This window comes from Symphalangus syndactylus, chromosome 11, assembly GCF_028878055.3.
Source record: "Symphalangus syndactylus isolate Jambi chromosome 11, NHGRI_mSymSyn1-v2.1_pri, whole genome shotgun sequence".
NCBI lineage: Eukaryota > Metazoa > Chordata > Mammalia > Primates > Hylobatidae > Symphalangus > Symphalangus syndactylus.
In genome coordinates, this window is record NC_072433.2 from 19,207,525 (window position 1) to 19,228,747 (window position 21,223).

The following is a 21,223-nucleotide window of genomic DNA, read 5'->3' on the forward strand; positions in this document are numbered from 1 at the left end:
TTTTGAGGCTCTCCTGCTATCATTTCCAGGCCTTAATTCTGATGAGATCTACAAGCTGGTGGCTGTGAAGCAGCAGCAGCAGCCGCTGGGTGAAGACTGCCCTTCAGAGCTGCGGGAGATCATTGATGAGTGCCGGGCCCATGATCCCTCTGTGCGGCCCTCTGTGGATGGTAGGGTTCTTTCTGGTGTAAAGAGCGTGAGCCCCATGATTATTTCACACTTGTGAAAGATTTCCTTTTCACCAGCTCCAAGGCAGTAGTTTACAACGAGGGGTGGTTTTATCCAGGGAACATTTAGCAATGTCTGAAAGCATTTTTGTTTGTCATAAGGCCAGGGAGGTAGGATGGGGTGTGCTACTGTCATCTAGTGAATAAAGGCCAAGGATGATGGCTGGGCGCGGTTGCTCATGCCTGTAATTCCAGCCCTTTGGGAGGCTGAGGTGGGCAGATCACTTAAGGTCAGGAGTTTGAGACCAGCCTGGCCAACATCGTGAAACCTCATCTCTACTAAAATTAGCTGGCCATGGTGGTACATGCCTATAATCCCAGCTACTCAGGAGGCTGAGGCACAAGAATCTCTTGAAACTGGGAGGTTGCAGTGAGCTGAGATCGCACCACTGTACCACTGAACTCCAGCCTGGGTGACAAAACAAGACTCCGTCTCACAAAAAAAAAAAAATGTTGGCCAGGCGCGGTGGCTCATGCCTGTAGTCCCAACATTTTGTGAGGCCAAGGTGGGTGGATCGCCTGAGCTCGGGAGTTCAAGACCACCCTGGCCAGCATGATGAAACCTCGTCTCTACTAAAAATACAAAAATTAGCCAAGCGTATTCGCACATGCCTGTAGTCCCAGCTACTCAGGAGGCTGAGGCAGGAGAATCACTTGAACCCAGGAGGCAGAGGTTGCAGAGTCAGGATCACACCACTGCACTCCAGCCTGGACAACAGGGCAAGACTCTGTCTCTAAAAAAAAAAAAAAAGAATGCTATTCAACATCCTACAATGCATAGGACAGCCCACCACACAAAGAACTCTCTGGTGGCCCCAATGTCAATAGTGTAAGGGCTTCCAAAGGGCATTGTTTTATCCAAAGTGGGTTGGAAAGGCAGATTACTTTCTTCCTGCCTATTTCCTTCCTTTATTTTTGTCTGTATCTGTCTATTTTTTTTTCTTTTTTCATTTTTTTTTTTTTTAGAGAAGAGGTCTCATTATGTTGCCCAGGCCAGAGTGCAGTGGCTATTCACAGGTGGGATCATGGCACTCTATAGCCTCGAACTCCTGGGCTCCAGTGATCCTCCTGCCTCAGTCTCTAGAGTAGCTGGGACAACAGGTACCACCACAGCAGGCCTTATCTCATTGTCTTTTTGTCTTTCTGTCTGTCTTCTTTTTCCTCTCTCTTCCTCTATTTTTGCCTATCTTTCTCCTCTTTTCCTTCCTCCTTGTCTGCCTTCCTTCCTTTTTTTCAGCATCGTTGGGATTATTTCCTCGAGGCAGACTTTTGTCTCACCATGTCATCAGTTGCTTCTCCATAGCTTCCTTACACTGTCTACCTCCCTGGAAGCATCTCTCTCTCCTATCCTAGACCTAAATCTCCCAGACTTTCCACAAAGCCCAGACAAAAGAGAGAAGGGGCCGGGCGCGGTGGCTCACACCTGTAATCTCAGCACTTTGGGAGGCTGAGGCAGGCAGATCACTTGAGGTCAGGAGTTCAACACCAGCCTGGCCAACATGGTGAAACCCTATCTCTACTAAAAATACAAAAAATAGCTGGGCATAGTGGCACACACCTGTAATCCCAACTACTCGGGAAGCTGAGGCAGGAGAATTGCTTGAACCCCAGAGGCAGAGGTTGCAGTGAGCCAAGATCACGCCACTGCACTCCAGCCTGGGCAACAGAGCAAGACTCTCTCTCCAAAAAGAAAGAAAGAAAGAAAGAAAAGAAAAAGGAACTAAGGAGCCATGAGTCCAGACTTTTAAGGTAGCTTCCAAGGTTGTTCTCTGTACTTACAGAAGTCTCTAGCATGAGGACTGTTCTTCAAGGCCTTCTCACAGATGGTCTGTTGGGAAAACCTCTCACACTACCTGAGAGGGTCTCATCTGTCACCTCTCCTCTCCCTTCATCCACATCCCTACCTTTCAGAATGAAAAATCAAAGTCACAGCATAGTTTCTGTCTGAAACTTTCTCTTCACCACCACAGAGCAGAAGCACAGACTTAATGATGCATCCTGAAAAATTGGTCTTTGGGGTGGATGAGAAGCCAACAGTGATTTACACAATGCTGTCCTCCACTTCACTCTCTCCTCTGTCTTCTGTCTTCTTCTACGAAGCTCCCTTACAACCTAGGGTCCTCCTAGTTTTAAGGAATCTAACACCAGAGAGTAATTCACACTAAGATGTGAGTTTACCCCCTCCTATGAGGTGTTTGTGTTTTAAAAGTTGATCAAGTAAGAGAACTTTATATCACAAATGTGTGAGTGCTGACGGTGGTTTAGGCACCAGCCAGACCAGGGGGAATGCAGTTTCTAAATGACTGTGCAGTGTAGAAATGTCTTTGTGTTTCTAACTTGGCTCTCAGCTGCCTACTCTGGTCTAATTTTCTGTTCATTCATCCACAGAAATCTTAAAGAAACTCTCCACCTTTACTAAGTAATGTATCAAAATCTAAACCAAGGAGTCTCTGGACAAGAAGCTGGGAGAGGCACAAACTGAACATCTCTCTCATTTCCTTTGGCATTGGGTTATTTATGGGTGCAAGGAGTGGGCACACTTCTCTGTTACAAATAGAAAACAATTCCAGTCATACAGGACACATCCTACTCCAAATGATATTTCCAAAAACATACCTCTGACAGTAACTTTGACAGACGGTTTGTCAAATGTATCTTTCTGGGTATCCGCACCTCTTGGCAATGTAATTTGCAGCTCCTCCCATCCATAAATGAAGTCTCTTTCCCCACCATTTGAATCTGGGCTGGCACTGTGACTTGATGTGATCAATAGAATATGGAAGAAGTGACTGTGTGCCAGTTCCAAATCTAGGCTTCAAGAGGCCTTATAAATGTCTGTTGGAACCTTACCCAGCCATGAATATGTTGAGTGAGAATGCTGGAGAATGAGAGACCATATGAAGCAGAAACATGCTTTCCTAGCTGAAGTCATAAAAGACCAACCAACATGGCAGCTAACATGAGGCCAATCAAGACCAGAAGAACCACTCAAGCAGAGCCCAGCCCAAATTGCCCATTCACACAATCAGGAGCTAAATAAATTACTGTTGTCTTAACACTAAGTTTTGTGGTGGTTTGTTATGCAACAGAAGTAACTAGGCAGAAACTGCCTCTTGCCCAAGGAATCAAGTACAAACTTCCTATTCAGATATCCATAGCCTTATGGATATCCCCCATACCATACTTTCCAATCAGATCCTAGAGTTCTCCTACCAGAAATTGCAAACTCTAATACCCATAGGGCCTAGGAAAGAAACTAAATGAATGATTTGAGCCTGGAGGGGGCTTCAGTGAACAGATGAGCAAGAACAGCATCTCCTCAACTCCAGTCTATACTTTGTCACATAGAATGGGATCCCAACATTTCCAGAGCTTTCCGTTTTGTCAAAAGACCTAGAAAGTTGGATTTTTCTGTGATGTCCTTATTTTTAAAGGTTAGTATCTCATTAAAAATTATTTTAGGTTGGGCACGGTGACTCACGCCTGAAATCCCAGCACTTTGGGAGGCCAAGGCGGGAGGATCATCTGAGGTCAGGAGTTCGAGACCAGCCTTGCCAATATGGGGAAGCCCTGTTTCTACTAAAAATACAAAAATTAGCTGGGTGTGACAGCCACATGCCTGTAATCCCAGCTACTCGGGAGGCTGAGGCATGAGAATCGTTTGAACCTGGGAGGCAGAGGTTGCAGTGAGGCATGATTGCACCACTGTACTCTAGCCTGAGCGACAGAGTGAAACCCTGTCTCAAAAAAAAAATTATTTTAATGCTGATAGGACAAACAAAATATGTCCACATAGGAGCTGCCAGATTTTAATCTCTGCCAGACTCAAACCCATCTTTGTGGTGCTTTCATTCTAGATTTTTTTTTTTTTTTTTTTGAGAAGGAGTCTTGCTCTTTCACCCAGGCTGGAGTGCAGTGGCACGATCTCGGCTCACTGCAGGCTCCGCCCCCCAGGGTTCACGCCATTCTCCTGCCTCAGCTTCCCGCGTAGCTGGGACTACAGGCGCCCACCACCTCACCCGGCTAATTTTTTTGTATTTTTAATAGAGACAGGGTTTCACCGTGTTAGCCAGGATGGTCTCGATCTCCTGACCTCGTGATCAGCCTGCCTCGGCCTCCCAAAGTGCTGGGATTACAGGCGTGAGCCACCGCGCCTGGCCGATTTTTTTTTTTTAAGACGGAGTCTTGCTCTGTCACGCCCAGGCTGGAGTGCAGTGGCACAGTCTTGGCTCGCTGGAACCTCTGCCTCCTGGGTTCAAGTGATTCTCCTGCCTCAGCCTCCTAAGTAGCTGGGATTACAGGCGCTCATCATCACGCCCGGCTAACTTTTTGTATTTTTTAGTAGAGATGGGGTTTCACCATGTTGGTCAGGCTGGTCTCGAACTCCTGACCTCAGGTGATCTGCCTGCCTCGGCTTCCTAAAGTGCTGGAATTACAGGCGTGAGCCACCGCGCCCGGCCTAGAGTTTCACTCTTGTTGCCCAGGCTGGAGTGCAATGGCACGATCTCGGCTCACTGCAACCTCCGCCTTGCAGGTTCAAGTGATTCTCCTGTCTCAGCCTCCCAAGTGTCTGGGATTACAGGTGTATGCCACCACACCTGGCTAATTTTTGTATTTTTAGTAGAGATGGCATTTCACCATGTTGGTCAGGCTGGTCTCGAAATCCTGACCTCAAGTGATCTGCCTGCCTCAGCCTCCCAAAGTGCTGGGGTTACAGACATGAGCCACCATGCCTGGTCTCATTTTAGATCCTATACCTTTGTTCATGGTGTGTGCTTTGCCTAGGATACGCTAATCCCTGCCTTTAAAGCTACATTTTTTTCAGAACTCATTCTAAATCATTCAACAGCAAACGTGCTAGCCATTGTTTCAGTCACTGAGAAGACAACAATACAAATACATTTGGGTCTTGTATTCTAGTAATCATCTCTGGTGAAGAAAATTATGGCTGACTTCTATTACTATTATTATTATTATGAAACAGGGTTTCACTGTGTTGCCTAGGCTAGTCTTGAACTTCTGGGCTCAAGTGATCCTCCCACCTTGGCCTCCCAAAGTGCTGGGATTACAGGCATAAGCCACCACACTCGGCCTTATGTTTTTATCTTTTACTTATCCTTGATTTTTTTTAAAACCTAGAACATGGTTTTTTTCTATAGATAAAAAATGCAGAAGAATATACACTTAATATGATTATTTTGTAGAACTTACTGGCAGGTATTACTATTTTACTATTTTCCTTCCTTCCTTTTTTTTTTTTTTTTTTTTTCAGAGGCAGGGTCTGCTGGTCTGGAACTCCTGACCTTGAGGGATCCTCCCACCTTGTCCTCCCAAAGTGCTGGGATTACAGGCATGAGCCATCATGCCCAGCCACTGTTTTAATCTTTAAAATCATTTGTTCTATTTACCGTAGGCGTTACAGTGAAAATTCTCCCTGGTATATGAATTATTCATACTCTGGCAGACCCACAATTATTATAGATGAAGTTACTATATGCCTGATAAAGCTTAATCTTCAGGGCCTTTTACTTGCACAGGATGTCTTCCAAAGCCCTGTACCTGATTTTTCCCAACACTTAGGTATGAAAATTTCCAGATACACAGAAAAGTCAATACAATTGTACTCTGAACAACCATATACCTACCACCTAAACTCTACAACTAACAATTTATTATATTTGTTTTATCACATACCTATTTATCTACTTGTGCCTCTTTCTATCCATTAATTCATCCTGATTTTTTATGCACTTCATTCCTAAACACTTCAGCATTTATGCCATTAACTGGAATTTCTCTATGGGCTTTTTTTTGGGGTGGGGGGCGGGAAGGTAAGTTTTTACTGTGAAAAATTTGTGTGAAATGCACAAATCTTAAAGATAGTATTTGATGGGTTTTGACAAATGCATACATATGAGTAATCCAAACTCTATCAAGATCATGAACATTACGGCCAGGTGCAGTGGCTCACGCCTGTAATCCCAGCACTTTGGGAGGCCGAGGCGGGTGGATCACCTGAGGTCAGGAGTTCAGGACCAGCCCGGCCAACATAGTGAAACCCCACCACTACTAAAAATACAAAAATTAGCTGGGCCTAGTGGCACGTGCCTATAGTCCCAGCTACTCAGGAGGCTGAGGCAGGAGAATCACTTGAACCCAGGAGGTGGAGGTTGCAGTGAGCTGAGATCGTGCCATTGTACTCCAGCCTGGGCAACAGAGCGAGACCCTGTCTAAAAAAAAAAAAAAAAAAAAAGTTCCAGAGCTAAAAAAGGTTATTCACATGGCACGAAGTGATCTCCTACTAGTCCAAAGTTCAAAAACATTTTAATAAAGTCCATTTATACATTTATATATCTTTTGTTTGCTTTCCAATGGAATACTACGTTTATTGAGGCAAAATCACATTATTTTTAGTTCTTGGAGTCAAAAAGCATACACAAATGTTCTTCAACACAGTTATTAAAAATACAAGACCGGGCCGGGCACGGTGGCTCACGCTTGTAATCCCAGCACTTTGGGAGGCCGAGCGGGCGGATCACGAGGTCAGCAGATCAAGACCACGGTGAAACCCTGTCTCTACTAAAAATACAAACAAAAATTAGCCGGGCGTGGTGGCGGGCACCTGTAGTCCCAGCTACTCGGAGAGGCTGAGGCAGGAGAATGGCCGGAACCCGGGAGGCGGGGCTTGCAGTAAGCTGAGATCGCGCCACTGCACTCCAGCTTGGGCGACAGAGCGAGACTCCGTCTCAAAAAAAAAAAAAAAAATACAAGACCAAGTTGAATGTGCCAGAGATACCATTCAGTTGGGTTTTCTAGAGTCATCAGGAAGAATATCAGAGAAGGGATTTACGTGGTTGGTTTCCACAGCTTGATAGCCCAAACACACACACAAAAACTGCCACAACAAATAGCAAAATTTTTATCCATACAGGAATGGAGCATCCCTTTTTTTTGTATTTTGTCACTTGACATAAGGGAACATACTTAGGAACATATGTAGATGAAAACAACTCCTCCATCCTCAAATCACTGAGTTCTAATGGCCGGCCTGCAGCTGCTTTGATTGTTCTGTGGTAACTAGCACTTATTCTTGTTGGTGTAGATGCTTCATAGGGGAACATTTCCTTAAGAATATCCCTTTCTACTCTTCTTTCCTGTGTTTTTTCTCCCGCTTCAGCTCTTGTCAATGGTTTCTTTGGTGTTCTTCTGGGTATGTCTGAGAATTCAGTGACTGGCAGAATAGGAAATGCATGCTTGAAATTTCCAGTCACCCTATTGACAACTAAGGATTTGTTGTTTGAAGCCATTATACTTTCAGCTACGGGAGTACTCGCTGAAATTACCGCTCCATCTATACGAAAATATTCTGAAGTGTGCATCCTTTTCCTTGGAGTTCTTCTTGACCCTCTTGTAGATTCCCTAGTTAATAATGCCTGCAGAGGTCCGCCTTTTGAAGATCCACTTGTCCATTCAGTCCCAGTTATTCCAGCTTGAGAATAGCTCTCGTTGTGCTGAACTCTTCTTTGCTTGAGGGTTACTAGAGTCTTTGCTCTGCTCTTTAGCGGTTCTCTCTTCTCTAACTTGAGCTCTATTTTAGAGTCTTCTTCATTGTCACTATATCTGTCAGAATCATTACTTCCATTCTGCCTTGTATTTTCTGCTGAAGAAGAAATCATTGCTGAAGGAGAAGATCTTGATTCTGTTCCCTGCTCCCTCAGTTTCAAAAGCTTTTTCTCATACAGCTTCCTGGTTGTTCCCACAATAGGACCAGGATTCACTCCGTATTTCACAAGCTGATCCAAAAGATCTTCATTAGTGAGCTCTGTTAAATCTAGATCGTCTTTATCATCTTGTCTGGGTTTATCAGTTTTCTTTGTGGCTTTCCTGCCGGCGGCGGGCTCGGAGCCGAGACGGCTGTGGGCTCGCGCTCCTGGTAGGTAACTGGAGAATTCCGGGGGCCCCTTGCTGTTGGCGCTGGCGGCTAGCGGCGGCCCTAACAAGTGATTTGAGACTGTTTAGTAGCTCAGATCCCTTGCAGCGGTTTGAGATTGAAGAGATTGTGTAGGCAAAGTCTTTTGCGTGAGCTCTTCAACCCCAGGAGAGGATACATATGAACTGGACTGTCCTACGCCTCTTTACAGGCTCCGAAATTCAAAATATTGAAATATTTTGAAATTATTCGATTAGCTAGTATCCTTTGGATACAGATAACTCCTTCACTAACGCGTTAGGGATAAGCAGCAGGAGTCAGTTTTAATATTTTCATCTCCATTCCAAAATGGACCGAGAAATCATATAACTTTCTCCCGCCAGAAAGTTCAAATAAAACGAGCTAAAAAAAAAAAAAAAACCTCCCATTTTTCCGGGGCGGGCGCAAGGTGACGGACGTAGATTCCTGCCAATTGTAGGAGGCTTCCTCGAGCGCGGTCCCGCCTCGTCAGTTTATGAACGACCAGCCAATGAGAGTGCCGCTGCTTCAGCTAGCGGGGGACCCATTGAAGAAGAAGAGTAGGTATTGGCCACAGCCTAGGGCTTCTGTTCAATAGGAGCATGCCTGCCGGCGGCTCTGGCGGGAGCTTGAGCAGCTCCGGAAGTGGCAGTTGGCGTAGGTGCTTTCAGAATTCGGCCGAGGTAAATACCGAGTCTTCGGCGGGTTCACGAGCCCGGCCGCTGCCTACTGGTTTCAGGTGAGGAGGGGTCTTGCTTCTCCTCAGGCCTTGGGCCTCTAGCTTCGGGATAAACTTCCCCACACCTGATTCCTGGATTGGGATTCAGGAGACACCCCACGAGGTGGGCTGCACGCGGGCTTGGAACCCGGCGGCCTGAGGGGATTCGGGCTCTCGGGGCGGCGCCAATGGTCGGGGTGAGGAGCCCGAACCCCCGCGCGTATCTGGGTTGCTGGGCGTGGGGGCTGGGCAGGCGGGAGCTCGGGGCGATCACGGAAGAAGCCGAGTTCGCTGCTGCGGGGCCTGCCCTGGCCGGGGTGGGAGGTCGCCCGGCCCTTCCCCCAAGAGCCTAGCCTCGGGCTCCTCAGCGGCGTTGCCTGCGCCCGCTCTGAGCGCCAGTTACTTCATCACTTTAAAGTTGACGGAAGAACTTCATTTTTAATTTCATCACGGAAACTGTGGCGTAAAGACTTGTATTATCCCTATTTTACAGGAAAACAAGTTGAGCCGAGAGTTTAGGAAACCCGCCCAAAGTTTCCCCATGTAGTAAAAGAACAGGGATTTAGTTTCTTTTTCTTTCTTTCTTTCTCTTTCTTTTTTCTCTTTCTTTCTCTTTTCTTTCTTTCTTTCTCCCATGTAGTAAAAGAACAGGGATTTGATTTCTTTCTTTCTCTCTCTCTCTTTTATCTTTCTCTCTCTCCCTCTCTCTCCCTCCCTTCCTTCCTTTTTCCTGTTAAAGAGATGAAGTCGGGCCGGACGCGGTGGCTCACACCCGTAATCCCAGCACTTTGGGAGGCCGAGGCAGTCGGATCACCTGAGGCCAAGAGTTCGAGACCAGCCTGACCAACATGGAGAAACCCCATCTCCCAGCTACTCGGGAGGCTGAGGCAGGAGAATCGCTTGAACCCGGGAGGCCGAGGTTGCAGTGAGCTGAGATCACGCCATTGCATTCCAGCCTGGGCAACAAGAGTGAAACTCCATCTCAAAAAAAAGAAAAGAAAAGAAGTCTCCCTGTTGCACCCAGGCTGGAAGAGCTCACTGCAGTCTCCAACTCCCGGGCCCCAGGGATCCTCCCACCTCGGCTTCCCACAATAGCTGGGACCACAGGTGCGCGCCACCACGCCCGGCTCATTGTTTTATTTTTCTTTTTTCTTTCTTTTTTTGAGATAGAGTCTCGCTTTGTTGTTCCTGCTGGAGTGCAGTGGCGCGATCTCCGCTCACTGCAACCTCTGCCCCCCTGGTTCAAAGGATTGTCCTGCCTCAGCCTCCCAAGTAGCTGGGATTACAGGCATGCACCACCACACCTGGGTAATTTTTGTATTTTTAGTGGAGACGGGGTTTCACCATATTGGCCAGACCGTCTGGGACTCCGACCCCAAGTGGTCCGTCCTTGGCTTCCCAAAGTGCTGGGATTACAGGTGTGAGCCACCGCGCCTGACCTGTTCTATTTTTCTTTTTTGGTAGAGATGGGAATTTCACTGTGTTGCCCAAGCTGGTCTCGAACACCGGAGCGTAAGCGATCCATCTGCCTGGGCATTTCAGTGTCCAGGGATCACAGGCGTGACCCTCTGCACCGGCCAGAGCAAAGATTTGAACGCTTGCCCTGCCCACCTCCTCTCAACCTTTAATTGAGGGGCTTTCATCCTGCCTGTTGTGGCCATTGATTGAAACCTGAGTAACAAAGATGACAAGTCTGAGGTTAACATTTTAAGCCCTACTCACAGCACACATAAAAAACAGCGTTTGTGTGACATGCTCAAGGTTTGGGGTGCCCAGCCCGTGGTCTCTCGCCCTAGGCATCTCCTACTGGGCTACAATGGTTAGGAAGCTTCAGCTCCAGAACTGCATCGTTCTATAGAACTTTGTGCGGAGAGAAAAATGTTCTGTATTTCTGCTGTCCAGTATGGGAGTCACCCGCCCTATGTGGGTTTCTAGCACTTGAAATGTGACCTGCGCGACAAAGGAACTTATTTTATTTATTTCTTTTTTTTTTTTTTTTTTAGACGGAGTCTTTCTCTGTCTCCCGGGCTGGAGTGCAGTGGTGTGGTCTCAGCTCACTGTAACCTCCACCCTCCGGGTTCAAGGGATCCTCCTGCTTCAGCCTCCCAAGTAGCTGGGACCACAGGTGCACACCATCACGCCTGGCTAATTTTTTGTATTTTTTGTAGAGACAGGGTTTTGCCGTGTTGCCCAGGCTGGTCTCCAACTCCTGGTCTCAAGCTACCTGCCTCAGTCTCCCAAAGAGCTGGGATTATAGGCGTGGGCCACAGCTCCTGGCCGAACTTGATTTTTATTTAATTTAAATAACCATATGGGAGTAGACAGTGCGGCCCCCTAGATTCTGCTCTTTTTAGTCCATTTCTACCCTTTGTCTTCCTGAAGGCTGAGTTGCTTAATGTCTCTTGAGTACATCTAGAAGTAGCTTGGGCCTTATGTTCTGACACACAATTCTTGGGAGACTGTCGTATCCTAGAAACATTAAAAGCTTTTAGTTAGCCAGCCGCAGTAGTTCACTCCTGTAATCCCAGCACTTTGGGAGGCTGAGGCAGAAGGGTTGCTTGAGCCTAGGAGTTCAAGATCGGCCTGGGCAACGTGGGAAACCCCATCTATACAAAAAATGTTTAAAACTTAAAGTATTTCACATTGTTCAGTTTGCAGACTTTCTTTCCCACTTATTTTCACTACTGTGCCACTCTCCATCCTGAGTGTAAGCCTGTGTGGTTCAAACCTCCAGTTTTCTCCTGCATAGGGGGAGGAGGGCTTTGTTTTGTGTTTTGTTTTGGCTGGCTGGTGTTTGTTTGAGTAGAAGTCAAGCTAACTGCTTTATTGGCTTTTAACTAGCCCTTCCCTTTTAGTGCCATCTTTCAATATTGCCTTCTGTGGTACCTGGTTTTTACAGTCCCTTTAGTGGGAATCAGCTTGCTTCTCAATAACACACCTCACCCCAACCACTGTGCCCTTTGCAAGCATTTGAGTTTTATCTTTTGGCTCTGCTAAGTAGTCATCAATCATCGGTTTCTCCTTTATGGCCTTAAAAAACTGGTTTGCATATCATACCCTGTTTGCATTTGTGTCGTCCTGGTTAATTTATCCTTTCTTAAAAAAATGTCTCAGGTTGGGGGGGGTCATGTTCGTGGGTTTTAGGAATGACTGGAGTGGAGAGAGAAAGATACATACATGTGCTTTGTCCACTATGTTTATTAGAATTCCTTGCATTTATTCAGCCTACTCCAATCTGGCCTCTGACCCCACCAGTTCAGGGAAACTGCTTTTTTAGGTCGCCTGTCATCCTCACATTGCCAAATCTAGTGGCCATTCTTCCCCCCCAGTAGCACTTGACACTCAGTTGTTCCTTCCTTGAAACATTGTTTTTCCAAGACACCACATTCCCATGTTTCCTCCTACTTTATAATCTTCCTTAACTGGCTTCCCTTACTCTGTTGTCCTTTTAACAGTAGTGTCTCTGACTTTAGTCTTCGGCCCTTTTCTGTCATTCTGATCCTCAGATGGTTTAATCAGCTCTGATGATTTTAAGAAAAATGACTATTGGCGGGGCGCGGTGGCTCACGCCTATAATCCCAACACTTTGGGAGGCCGAGGCTAGCCGATCACCAGGTCAGGGGATCGAGATCATCCTGGCTAACGCAGTGAAACCCCGGCTCTACTAAAAATACAAAAAATTAGCCGGGCGTGGTGGCGGGCGCCTGTAATCCCAGCTACTCGGGAGGCTGAGGCTGGAGAATGGCGTGAACCCAGGAGGCGGAGCTTGCAGTGAGCCAAGATGGCACCACTGCACTCCAGCCTGGGCGACAGAGCGAGACTCCATCTCAAAAAAAAAAAAAAAAGAAGCATGACTATTCTGAAGATTCTTAAAGCTGTCTGTTTCTTTTCATCTCCACTGCTACCACTCTTGCCTAGGTCTCTCTGACCTCTGGTCTGGACTCCCACAATAGCCTCTATACTGGTCACCTAGCTTATGCTCTTGCACCCCTACAGTGCATTCCTAACATAGAAGAAACTCCTTACCAAGGCCCATGGGCCCTTTAATGATGGTGTCCTGTTCATCAATCAAACCCATGCTCATCAGGGACCTATGCACTGATTTCCTTCTGAAACTCTTCCTTGGCTGTTTGCATAGCCAGCTTCTTTTAATCCTTGACGCCTCAGCCCAGTTTTCACTCTTTAAAAGAGTACTTCCCTCACAATTGTGTCTTAATTGGTCCTCTTTGTCTTCTCAACCCCAAACATCATAATCTATAATTTTCTCATGTATTCGTTTATTGACATCTTACTTGTTAGAATCTAAACTCTGATACATGGGGTCTTAGCTGTTTTTGCCTCTAGGGTGTCTTGTCTGCATAACAGGTGCTTAATAACTATTAGTTGAACCCCCATTTCCTCATAAGTCAGATGAAAATAAAAGCACGTGCCTTACTTCACAAAGTAATTGAGGGGATAAGTTATACTGATGTACTTTAAAAACTAGGTGGTAGGGAGGCACAGTGGCTCAGTCCTGTTGTCCTGGAGCATGAGGAGGTAAGGCCAGGCATTCAAGACCAGTTTGGGCAACATAGGAAGCCTTCATCTATATAACCAAAAAAAAATTAACTTTTTTTTTAATTTAAAAACTAGGTGGTAGTTTTCAAACTGATATAATGGAATTAAAGATAGGAAACATGAAAAGAACATAGGTGCTTAATAAATATTTGTTGAATAGGCTAACATGATGGAATTAGAGATGGAAAACAAAAATAATGAAAGGGATAGGATAAAGTTTGCTCAGCCTTTTTGGAAAAATTAGGTAAGTTTCCATTTTGAGTTAGTAACACAGTTAATTTTGCAAGTGTAAAAAATATCCTTTCTCTGTTTATCCTTTGTAACTGTTGATGCTATGAAAGATTAATATTGCCTGCTAAAATTAGATACCTCATTATATGCATTTGATTTTGGTGAATGTCCATATTCAGCTTGAGACAGAACTGCAAAGTGTCTGAGAGATTACTTTTAGACTCAGTAGTTTAATCCCTTTGGTTTATAGATCTTTCTATTTTGGAAGATATTACTATGATCACAGGACTTCATGTTTTCTAAGGGCAAACTGGAAAACTGGTTGTAAATGCTTGTTGTAGAGAAGGAAGTCCATTACCAAATACTTCTGACTTAAAATAAGTAGTTAAAATCTTCTCTTGAAGCTTCTCAGTCTTGCTAAGAATGATATTAAACATAAAATGAGAAAGATTAAATACAATTCTGTCACCTACATAGCATATTTTATCTATTTTATTAATACTTTTTACAAATACTGTTTCTCTAGTGATGGCTCATGAAGCAATGGAATATGATCTTCAGGTGCAGTTAAATCATGCTGAAGAACAGCCAGCTCCTGCTGGCATGGCCAGCAGCCAAGGGGGACCAGCCCTCCAGCCTGTTCCTGCTGATATGGTCAGCAGCCAGGGGGTACCATCCATCCTCCAGCCAGCTCCTGCTGAAGTGATCGGCAGCCAAGCGACACCACCCCTGCTCCAGCCTGCTCCACAACTGTCTATTGACCTGACAGAAGTGGAGGTCTTGGGAGAAGACAATGTGGAGAACATCAATCCAAGAACTTCAGAACAACATAGGCAGGGATCTGATGCTAATCACACCATCCCAGCATCTTCGTTGCATTCAATGACCAACTTCATCAGTGGACTGCAGAGACTTCATGGCATGCTGGAATTCCTGAGACCTTCATCTTCAAACCACAATGTAGGGCCAATGAGAACAAGAAGGAGGGTATCTGCTTCACGAAGGGCTAGAGCTGGAGGGTCTCAGAGGACAGACAGTGCCAGGTAAATAAATATATGGATAAGTCTGTGATCATTGCTGTACTAGAAATTATGAAACTGAGGCTCTGCCATTCAAGGACTGACAGTGTGACTTTTGGCAAGTCAGATAACTTCTGACCCCCAATTCCTCATAGGTGGAAATAAAAGTGCTTGCCTTACTTCACAGAGTAATGAAGGGATAAGTTAAACTGTTGTGCCGTGAAAACTAGGTGGTAGTTTGTTGGCAATCTCTGTAGAGATTGGCTGTTCTTCAGATTGTGTCTTGTACACCAAAAATTCTTTCTTCACTTGCAAGTCTCTACTCACCCAAATTCATTATTCACTGGCATTCCACCTAGAGGCACAATTAATTAATTTGCTTTCATAGTCTTGGTTTGAACTTGCCTCTTGAAGGGCTTAGCTGTCAAGTCTTGACAGGGTTATTATGAAGAATAACAATTGCCTATACCCTGTCCGTTTTTTGGTTTTTTGTTTTTGTTTTTGAGACGGCGTCTCACTCTGTCACCCAGGCTGGAGTCCAGTGGCACGATCTCGGCTCACTGCAACTTCCATCTGCCAGATTCAAGCGATTCTCCTGCCTCAGCCTCCCAAGTAGGTGGCATTACAGGCGCGTGCCACCACGCCCAACTAATTAAACCTGTTTGTTTTGTTTTGAGATGGAGTCTTGCTCTGTCGCCCAGGCTGGAGCGCAGTGGCGCGATCTCAGCTCAGAGAGGACTTTGTTCAGGGTCTAATAGCTATAGAATAGAGGAGTTAGCACTGGTATTGGAACCGGGATCTGCCGTTTTCTACATAGGCAGATGGAGGAAGAAGCTTCGATCAAATCCCTTTGTTTTCGCTTTCTTCTTCTTTTTATTATTGTTATTTTTGAGACAGGGTCTCACTGTGCCGCCCAAGCTGGAGTGCAGTGGTGCAATCACAGCTCACTGCAGCCTCGACCTCCCCAGGGTCAGGCGATCTTCCTGCCTCAGCCTCTTGATGATTAGCTGGGACTACAGGCATACACCACCATGCCGATGTTTTCTGACACTGAAAATATTGAGATAATACTAAAAAGTGGTAGCTAGGTCATCCATTACCCATGTTTTACAAATGAGGAAGCTGATGGGATAATTTGTGATAAGGCTGGAATTGGAATTGTGCCTTCTGAATCTGGATTCAGCATTCTTTTTCATGGATCCTGCTGATTTTAAAGTTGGGGCTTGCCATGACTGTGGCTCCAGTGTCTGTAGTGCCCATCAAGGATGACAGATGTCTAGTTCTGTGTTGACAAGAGTTGCAAATGCATGTTACTCTGGTTTTTTTTTTGTTTGTTTGTTTTTAAGACAAGAGTCTTGCTCTGTCACTCAGGCTGGAGTGCAATGGCACAATATCAGCTCACCACGACCTCTGGCTCCCAGGTTCAAGTGATTCTTGTGCCTCAGCCTCCTAAGTAGCTGGGATTGCAGGCGTGCACCAGCAGGCCTGGCTGTAGTCTGTTATTTTAAGATGTCATTACTCACATTATAAAGGCAGGGTAAGATTTCATACATTTGTGTTATAGGTGAATGCATCTTATGGTGTAATTTGGGGACCCTGCCAAAGTAAATGGGCTAACTTTCCATGATTGAGAGTTGTGAGTGGTGTTTCCAGGAACTGGCTGACTGTCAAGAGGCCTCTTGCAAGTCCTCTGTCTTGCTTATCCATGCACTCATTCTTGTTGGGGGACGCAGGGTGGACTCCTCTTGGTCAGGCACAGTGGCTTGTATTAACCAACTTAAGGGTGACACTTATAAACCAGATGCCAACTTACAAAGAAAAACAGAACCACTAGAGAGCCACACAGAAGCCAAACTCTAGTGAGAACATTGCTTGATGTGGCTGGGCATAGTGGCTCACGCCTGTAATCTCAGATCTTTGGGAGGCCAAGGCAGGCAGATTCCTTTAGGCCAGGAGTTCAAGGCCAACATGATGAAACCCCATCTCTACTAAAAATACAAAAAATTAGCCGGGTGTGGTGGCACATACCTGTGGTCCCAGCTACTTGGGAGGTTGAGGCGTGAGAATTCCTTGAACCTAGGAGGCGGAGGTTGCAGTGAGCCAAGATCTTGTCACTGTACTCCAGCCTGGGTGACAAGAGTGATTCTCTGTCTCAAAAAAAAAAAAAAAAGAATTGCTTATAGAATCTGCTCAGGGAATGAGTTATACAGAATTTATATGTTGAAAGATGTCAGTCAAGCTATTTGGCAGCCATAATTTGTCTCCACAAAGGGAATAACCTAAAAGGTCAGGAAGTGTGCAGTTCAGTGGAAATAACATCAGTTCTGGAGCCAGATAAATATGATTAAAACTTTTTTCCCTGAAGTATGACCTTTCCCAGGACTAATCACTTACAACTTCTGAATTTCTTCTTTTTTTTTTTGTTTTGTTTTTTTTTTTTTTTTTTTTTTTTTTGAGACGGAGTCTCGCTCTTTCACCCAGGCTGGAGTGCAGTGGCGCGATCTCGGCTCACTGCAGGCTCCGCCCCCCGGGGTTCACGCCATTCTCCTGCCTCAGCCTCCCTTGTAGCTGGGACTACAGGCGCCTGCCACCTCGCCCGGCTAATTGTTTGTATTTTTAGTAGAGACGGGGTTTCACTGTGTTAGTCAGGATGGTCTCGATCTCCTGACCTCGTGATCCACCCGCCTCGGCCTCCCAAAGTGCTGGGATTACAGGCGTGAGCCACCGCGCCCAGCCTGAATTTCTTGAGATAAATTTCTCAGTGTGGTGTTTGACATTTACTCTTCTGACAGACTGTCCCCGGGCCAGGTGTTGAAAGCCTGGGCCAAGGTGAACAGCTTTTGACTAACAGTCAGCCAAGAAGCCAAAGCTATAGAAAGCTAAGTAGTAAGCTTATTCTTCCCAACAGGCTTTGCTGAAGTCACAAACTCCTTTCTGATTTGTTTGAGGCGGCTTCATTCTGGCAGCGGCGGTCATCACTCATTCATCAAATATTGATAACACTCCTCTGTGTGAGAGACAAAACTTTGCTCTAGATATATTGGTGAATAACACAGATCACAATATTGTTTTCATGGAGCATATGGAGTCTAGGACTACAGAGAGTAGGGAAGGAGCAAAATTCAAAGATGGTAAGTGCAGGGAAGGAGGAGAATTTCTTGGGTTGTAAATCTGTGCTCCCAAGGAGAAACCCTAGCACTGCTTCCTGTTGGTTTTCACAGTTCCCCTTTCCTGTGTTCTTCCCTGACTTTGGAAATTCTTTGTTACATAAAAGCAATATTAAAGAGTGATTTTTTTTTTAATCATCTATCACTTTTTTACTGGGTTCTATGTAGAATTCTATTGACACACATGTCAACACCCTAACTCTAGTATATATTTGATTAAATCCTCTTATAAAATGCTTTTCTTATGTGTTTAGTCTCATGGTAGCTATAGCTGCTGTTCACTTAGAATCTCAAGAAATGGAGTTGGTAAACTTGCTTAGCCCCATTTAAAAAGAAAACCTGGCTAGGTGCAGTGGCTCACACCTGTAATCGCAGCATTTTGGGAGGCCGAGGCAGGCTAATCACCTGAGGTCACGAGTTCGAGACCAGCCTGGCCAACATGGTGAAACCCGCCTGCCAACATGGTGAAACCCTGTCTGTACTAAAAATACAAAAATTAGCCGGGTGTGGTAGCGGTTGCCCATAATCCCAGCTATTCAGGAGACTGAGGCGGGAGAATCGCTTGAACCGGGGAGGTGCAGTGAGCCGAGATTACGCCACTACACTCCAGCCTGGGCCACAGAGCGAGACTCTGTCTCAAAAACAAAAAAGAAAACCTGGGTGATGTCAGTGAAAATGGCAGAGTAAGGACCACAGAGAATTATCTCCATGAAAGTAGTGAAACAACTGGCAGAATTTGTCAGGATCAACTTTTTCATAATTCGGGAAACTGACCAAATGCTATAGCAATCCAGGGAGTGATTATTAAAGAAAAACAGCTGAATCTCATTGAGCTCTATGGCATTTCTTATTCTTGTCCCCTTCTCCAGCTCCTTGGTAGTCCTGAAAATCATCTGCCTGTAATCATAGTAAAAACCAACAGCCTGGCAGGCACCAGAGGGATTGGAGCACCTTCAAAGCCTCATTCCCAGAGAATTATCTTTATATGACCAGTTTGGTGGTTCTCTGGAAAACCACATTTGCAAGACTACTCTTGATTCAGAGCAATGCAGAGTGTGAAAAGCCTAAATCATTTTCCCTGGGGCCTGCCTGAGGTAATGGATATTCAGTGGGATAAGCAATAAACTAACCAATAAGAGGGAAAGGAAAATCTAGGAATGAGATCCATTCAGTCACATCTTCTAAGTCTAGTTCTCTTGCTGTTTCTAGCACATCTGCAGTTACTTCCTTAACTGAAGTCTTGAGCCCCTCAAAGTAATCCATAAGAGTTGACATCAACTTCTTCTAAATTCCTGATAATGTTGATATTTTGGCCTCCTCCCATGGATCATGAATGTTCTTAGGGGCATCAAGGATGGTGGATCCCCAAGGCACAGTGGCTCATGCCTATAATCCCAGCACTTTGGGGGGCTGAAGCAGGCACATTGCCTGAGCTCAGGAGTTCAAGACCAACCTGGCCAACATGTTGAAACCTTGTCTCTACAAAAAATACAAAAATTAGCTGGGCATGGTGGTGCATGCCTGTAGTCCCAGCTACTTAGGAGGTTGAGGTGAAAGGTTCCAATGAGCCAATATCGTGACACTGCCCTCCAGCCTGGGTGACAGAGCCAGACCCTGTCTCCAAAAAAAAAAAAAGAAAAGAAAAAGAGTGGTGGATCCTTTCAAAGTTTTCAATTTACTTTGTCCAGATCCATTAGAGGAATCACTGGCAGCTATCATCTTAAGAAATTTAAAAAAAAAAAGATTAAAAAAGCTTTTCCCCACAGCTAAGAGTCACAACAAAATATTTCTTTTCTTTTCCTTTGTTTCTTTCTTTCTTTTTTTTTTCTTTTTTTTTTTTTTTTTTTTTTGTGAGACAAGGTCTCACTCTGTTGCCCATGCTGGAGTACAGTGGTGTGATCATCGCTCACTGCAGCCTCAACCTCCCCGGGCTCAGGTGATCCTCCATCCTCTTGCCTCAGCCTACAGAGTAGCTGGGACTAAAGGCACAAGCCACCACACCCAGCTAATTTTTTCTGTTTTTTGTAGAGATGTTATTTCACTAAAGTACTGAGATTACAAGTGTGAGCCACTGTGCCCGGCCTTATTTCTTAAATAATAGGTCTTGAAAGTAGGGCTGCATAATATGTTATGTTAACAGACATGAAAATAACTTTAATCACCTTCAGAGCTCTTGGTTTACTGGGTGCATTGTCAAAATCACCTTCAGAGCTCTTGGTTTACTGGGTGCATTGTCAAAATTACCTTCAGAGCTCTTGGTTTACTTTATGCATTGTCAGTTAGCAGTAATATGTTTAAAGGAATCCTTTTTTCTGAATAGTAGGTTGCAACAGTGGGCATAAATTGTAAGACATACTCTAAACAGATAAGCTGTTATCCAGGCTTTGTAGTTCCATTTAGAGAGCACAGACATAGGCCGGGTGTGGTGGCTCATGCCTGTAATCCCAGCACTTTGGGAGGCCGAGGTGGGCAGATCACGAGGTCAGGAGATCGAGACCATCCTGGCTAACGCGGTGAAACCCCATCTCCACTAAAAATACAAAAAATTAGCCAGGCGCCACTGCACTGCAGCCTGGGTGACAGAGCGAGACTCCATCTCAAAAGAGAGAGAGCACGGACAGAATGAATTTAGCATAATTTTCAAGCACCCTAGGATCTTCAGAACAGTAAAAGAGCATCAGCTTTGGCTGGGCACAGTGGCTCACGCCTGTAATCCCAGCACTTTGGGAGGCTGAGGCTGGTGGATCACAAGGTCAGGAGATCGAGACCATCCTGGCTAACATGGTGAAACCTCGTCTCTACTAAAAATACTACAAAAAAAAAAAAATTGGCCAGGCTTGGTGGTGGGTGCCTGTAGTCCCAGCTACTTGGGAGGCTGAGGCAGGAGAATGGCGTGAACCCGGGAGGCGGAGCTTGCAGTGAGCTGAGATCACGCCACTGCACTCCAGCCTGGGCGGCAAAGCGAGACTCTGTCTCAAAAAAAAAAAGAGCATCGGCTTCAACTGAAGTCAACCAGCAGCATTATCCCCTAACAAGAGAGTCAGCCTGTCCTTTGAGCCTTGAAGCCAGGCATTGACATCTCTCTAGCTGCGAAAGTCCTGCGTGGCATCTTCCAATAGAAGGCTGTTTCATCTACAGTTAGAATCTGTTTAGCGTAGATACTTTCATCAATTGTCTTAGCTAGATCTTCTGGATAACTTGGTACAGTTTCAATGTCAGCGCTTGCTGCTGCTTCATGCACTTTATGGAGACAGTATCTTTCCTTAAACCTCATGAACCAGCCTCTGCTTTCTTCCAACTTCCTGCAGCTTCCTCACTTCTCAGCTTTCACAGAATTAAAGAGAGTTGGGGCCTTG

The 21,223-nt window shown here is 45.4% G+C and overlaps 3 protein-coding genes across 6 annotated transcripts in view; 2 read left to right on the plus strand and 1 right to left on the minus strand.

The window, feature by feature from the left end:
• MLKL (mixed lineage kinase domain like pseudokinase) overlaps positions 1-3,289 on the plus strand; it is a 29,460-nt gene extending 26,171 nt beyond the window's left edge. Inside the window, 2 exon segments of the mRNA XM_055297945.2 lie at positions 30-170; positions 2,616-3,289. Of these exon segments, the coding sequence (XP_055153920.1) occupies positions 30-170; positions 2,616-2,650 (176 nt within the window). The 3' untranslated portion in view covers positions 2,651-3,289.
• Positions 3,290-7,018: 3,729 nt separating this feature from the next.
• Positions 7,019-12,971, minus strand: LOC129492598 (lamina-associated polypeptide 2, isoforms beta/gamma-like). Its single transcript, XM_055297856.1, is given in 4 exon segments — positions 7,019-7,113; positions 7,115-8,238; positions 9,010-9,138; positions 12,920-12,971. Coding segments are annotated over 4 exon segments (1,392 nt in total). The 3' UTR covers positions 7,019-7,026.
• The window catches only part of RFWD3 (ring finger and WD repeat domain 3), a 46,552-nt gene continuing 34,026 nt past the window's right edge, over positions 8,698-21,223 (plus strand). Inside the window, exons 1-2 of one of the 4 annotated variants that reach the window (XM_063611595.1) lie at positions 8,698-8,858; positions 14,208-14,724. In XM_063611595.1, coding sequence (XP_063467665.1) covers positions 14,210-14,724 — 515 coding nt within the window. In that variant the 5' untranslated portion in view covers positions 8,698-8,858; positions 14,208-14,209. Of the gene's footprint in view, positions 8,915-13,620; positions 13,695-14,207; positions 14,725-21,223 lie in introns of those variants that run through there. The other 3 variants (XM_055297941.2, XM_055297944.2, XM_055297942.2) reach the window with 3 other exon arrangements.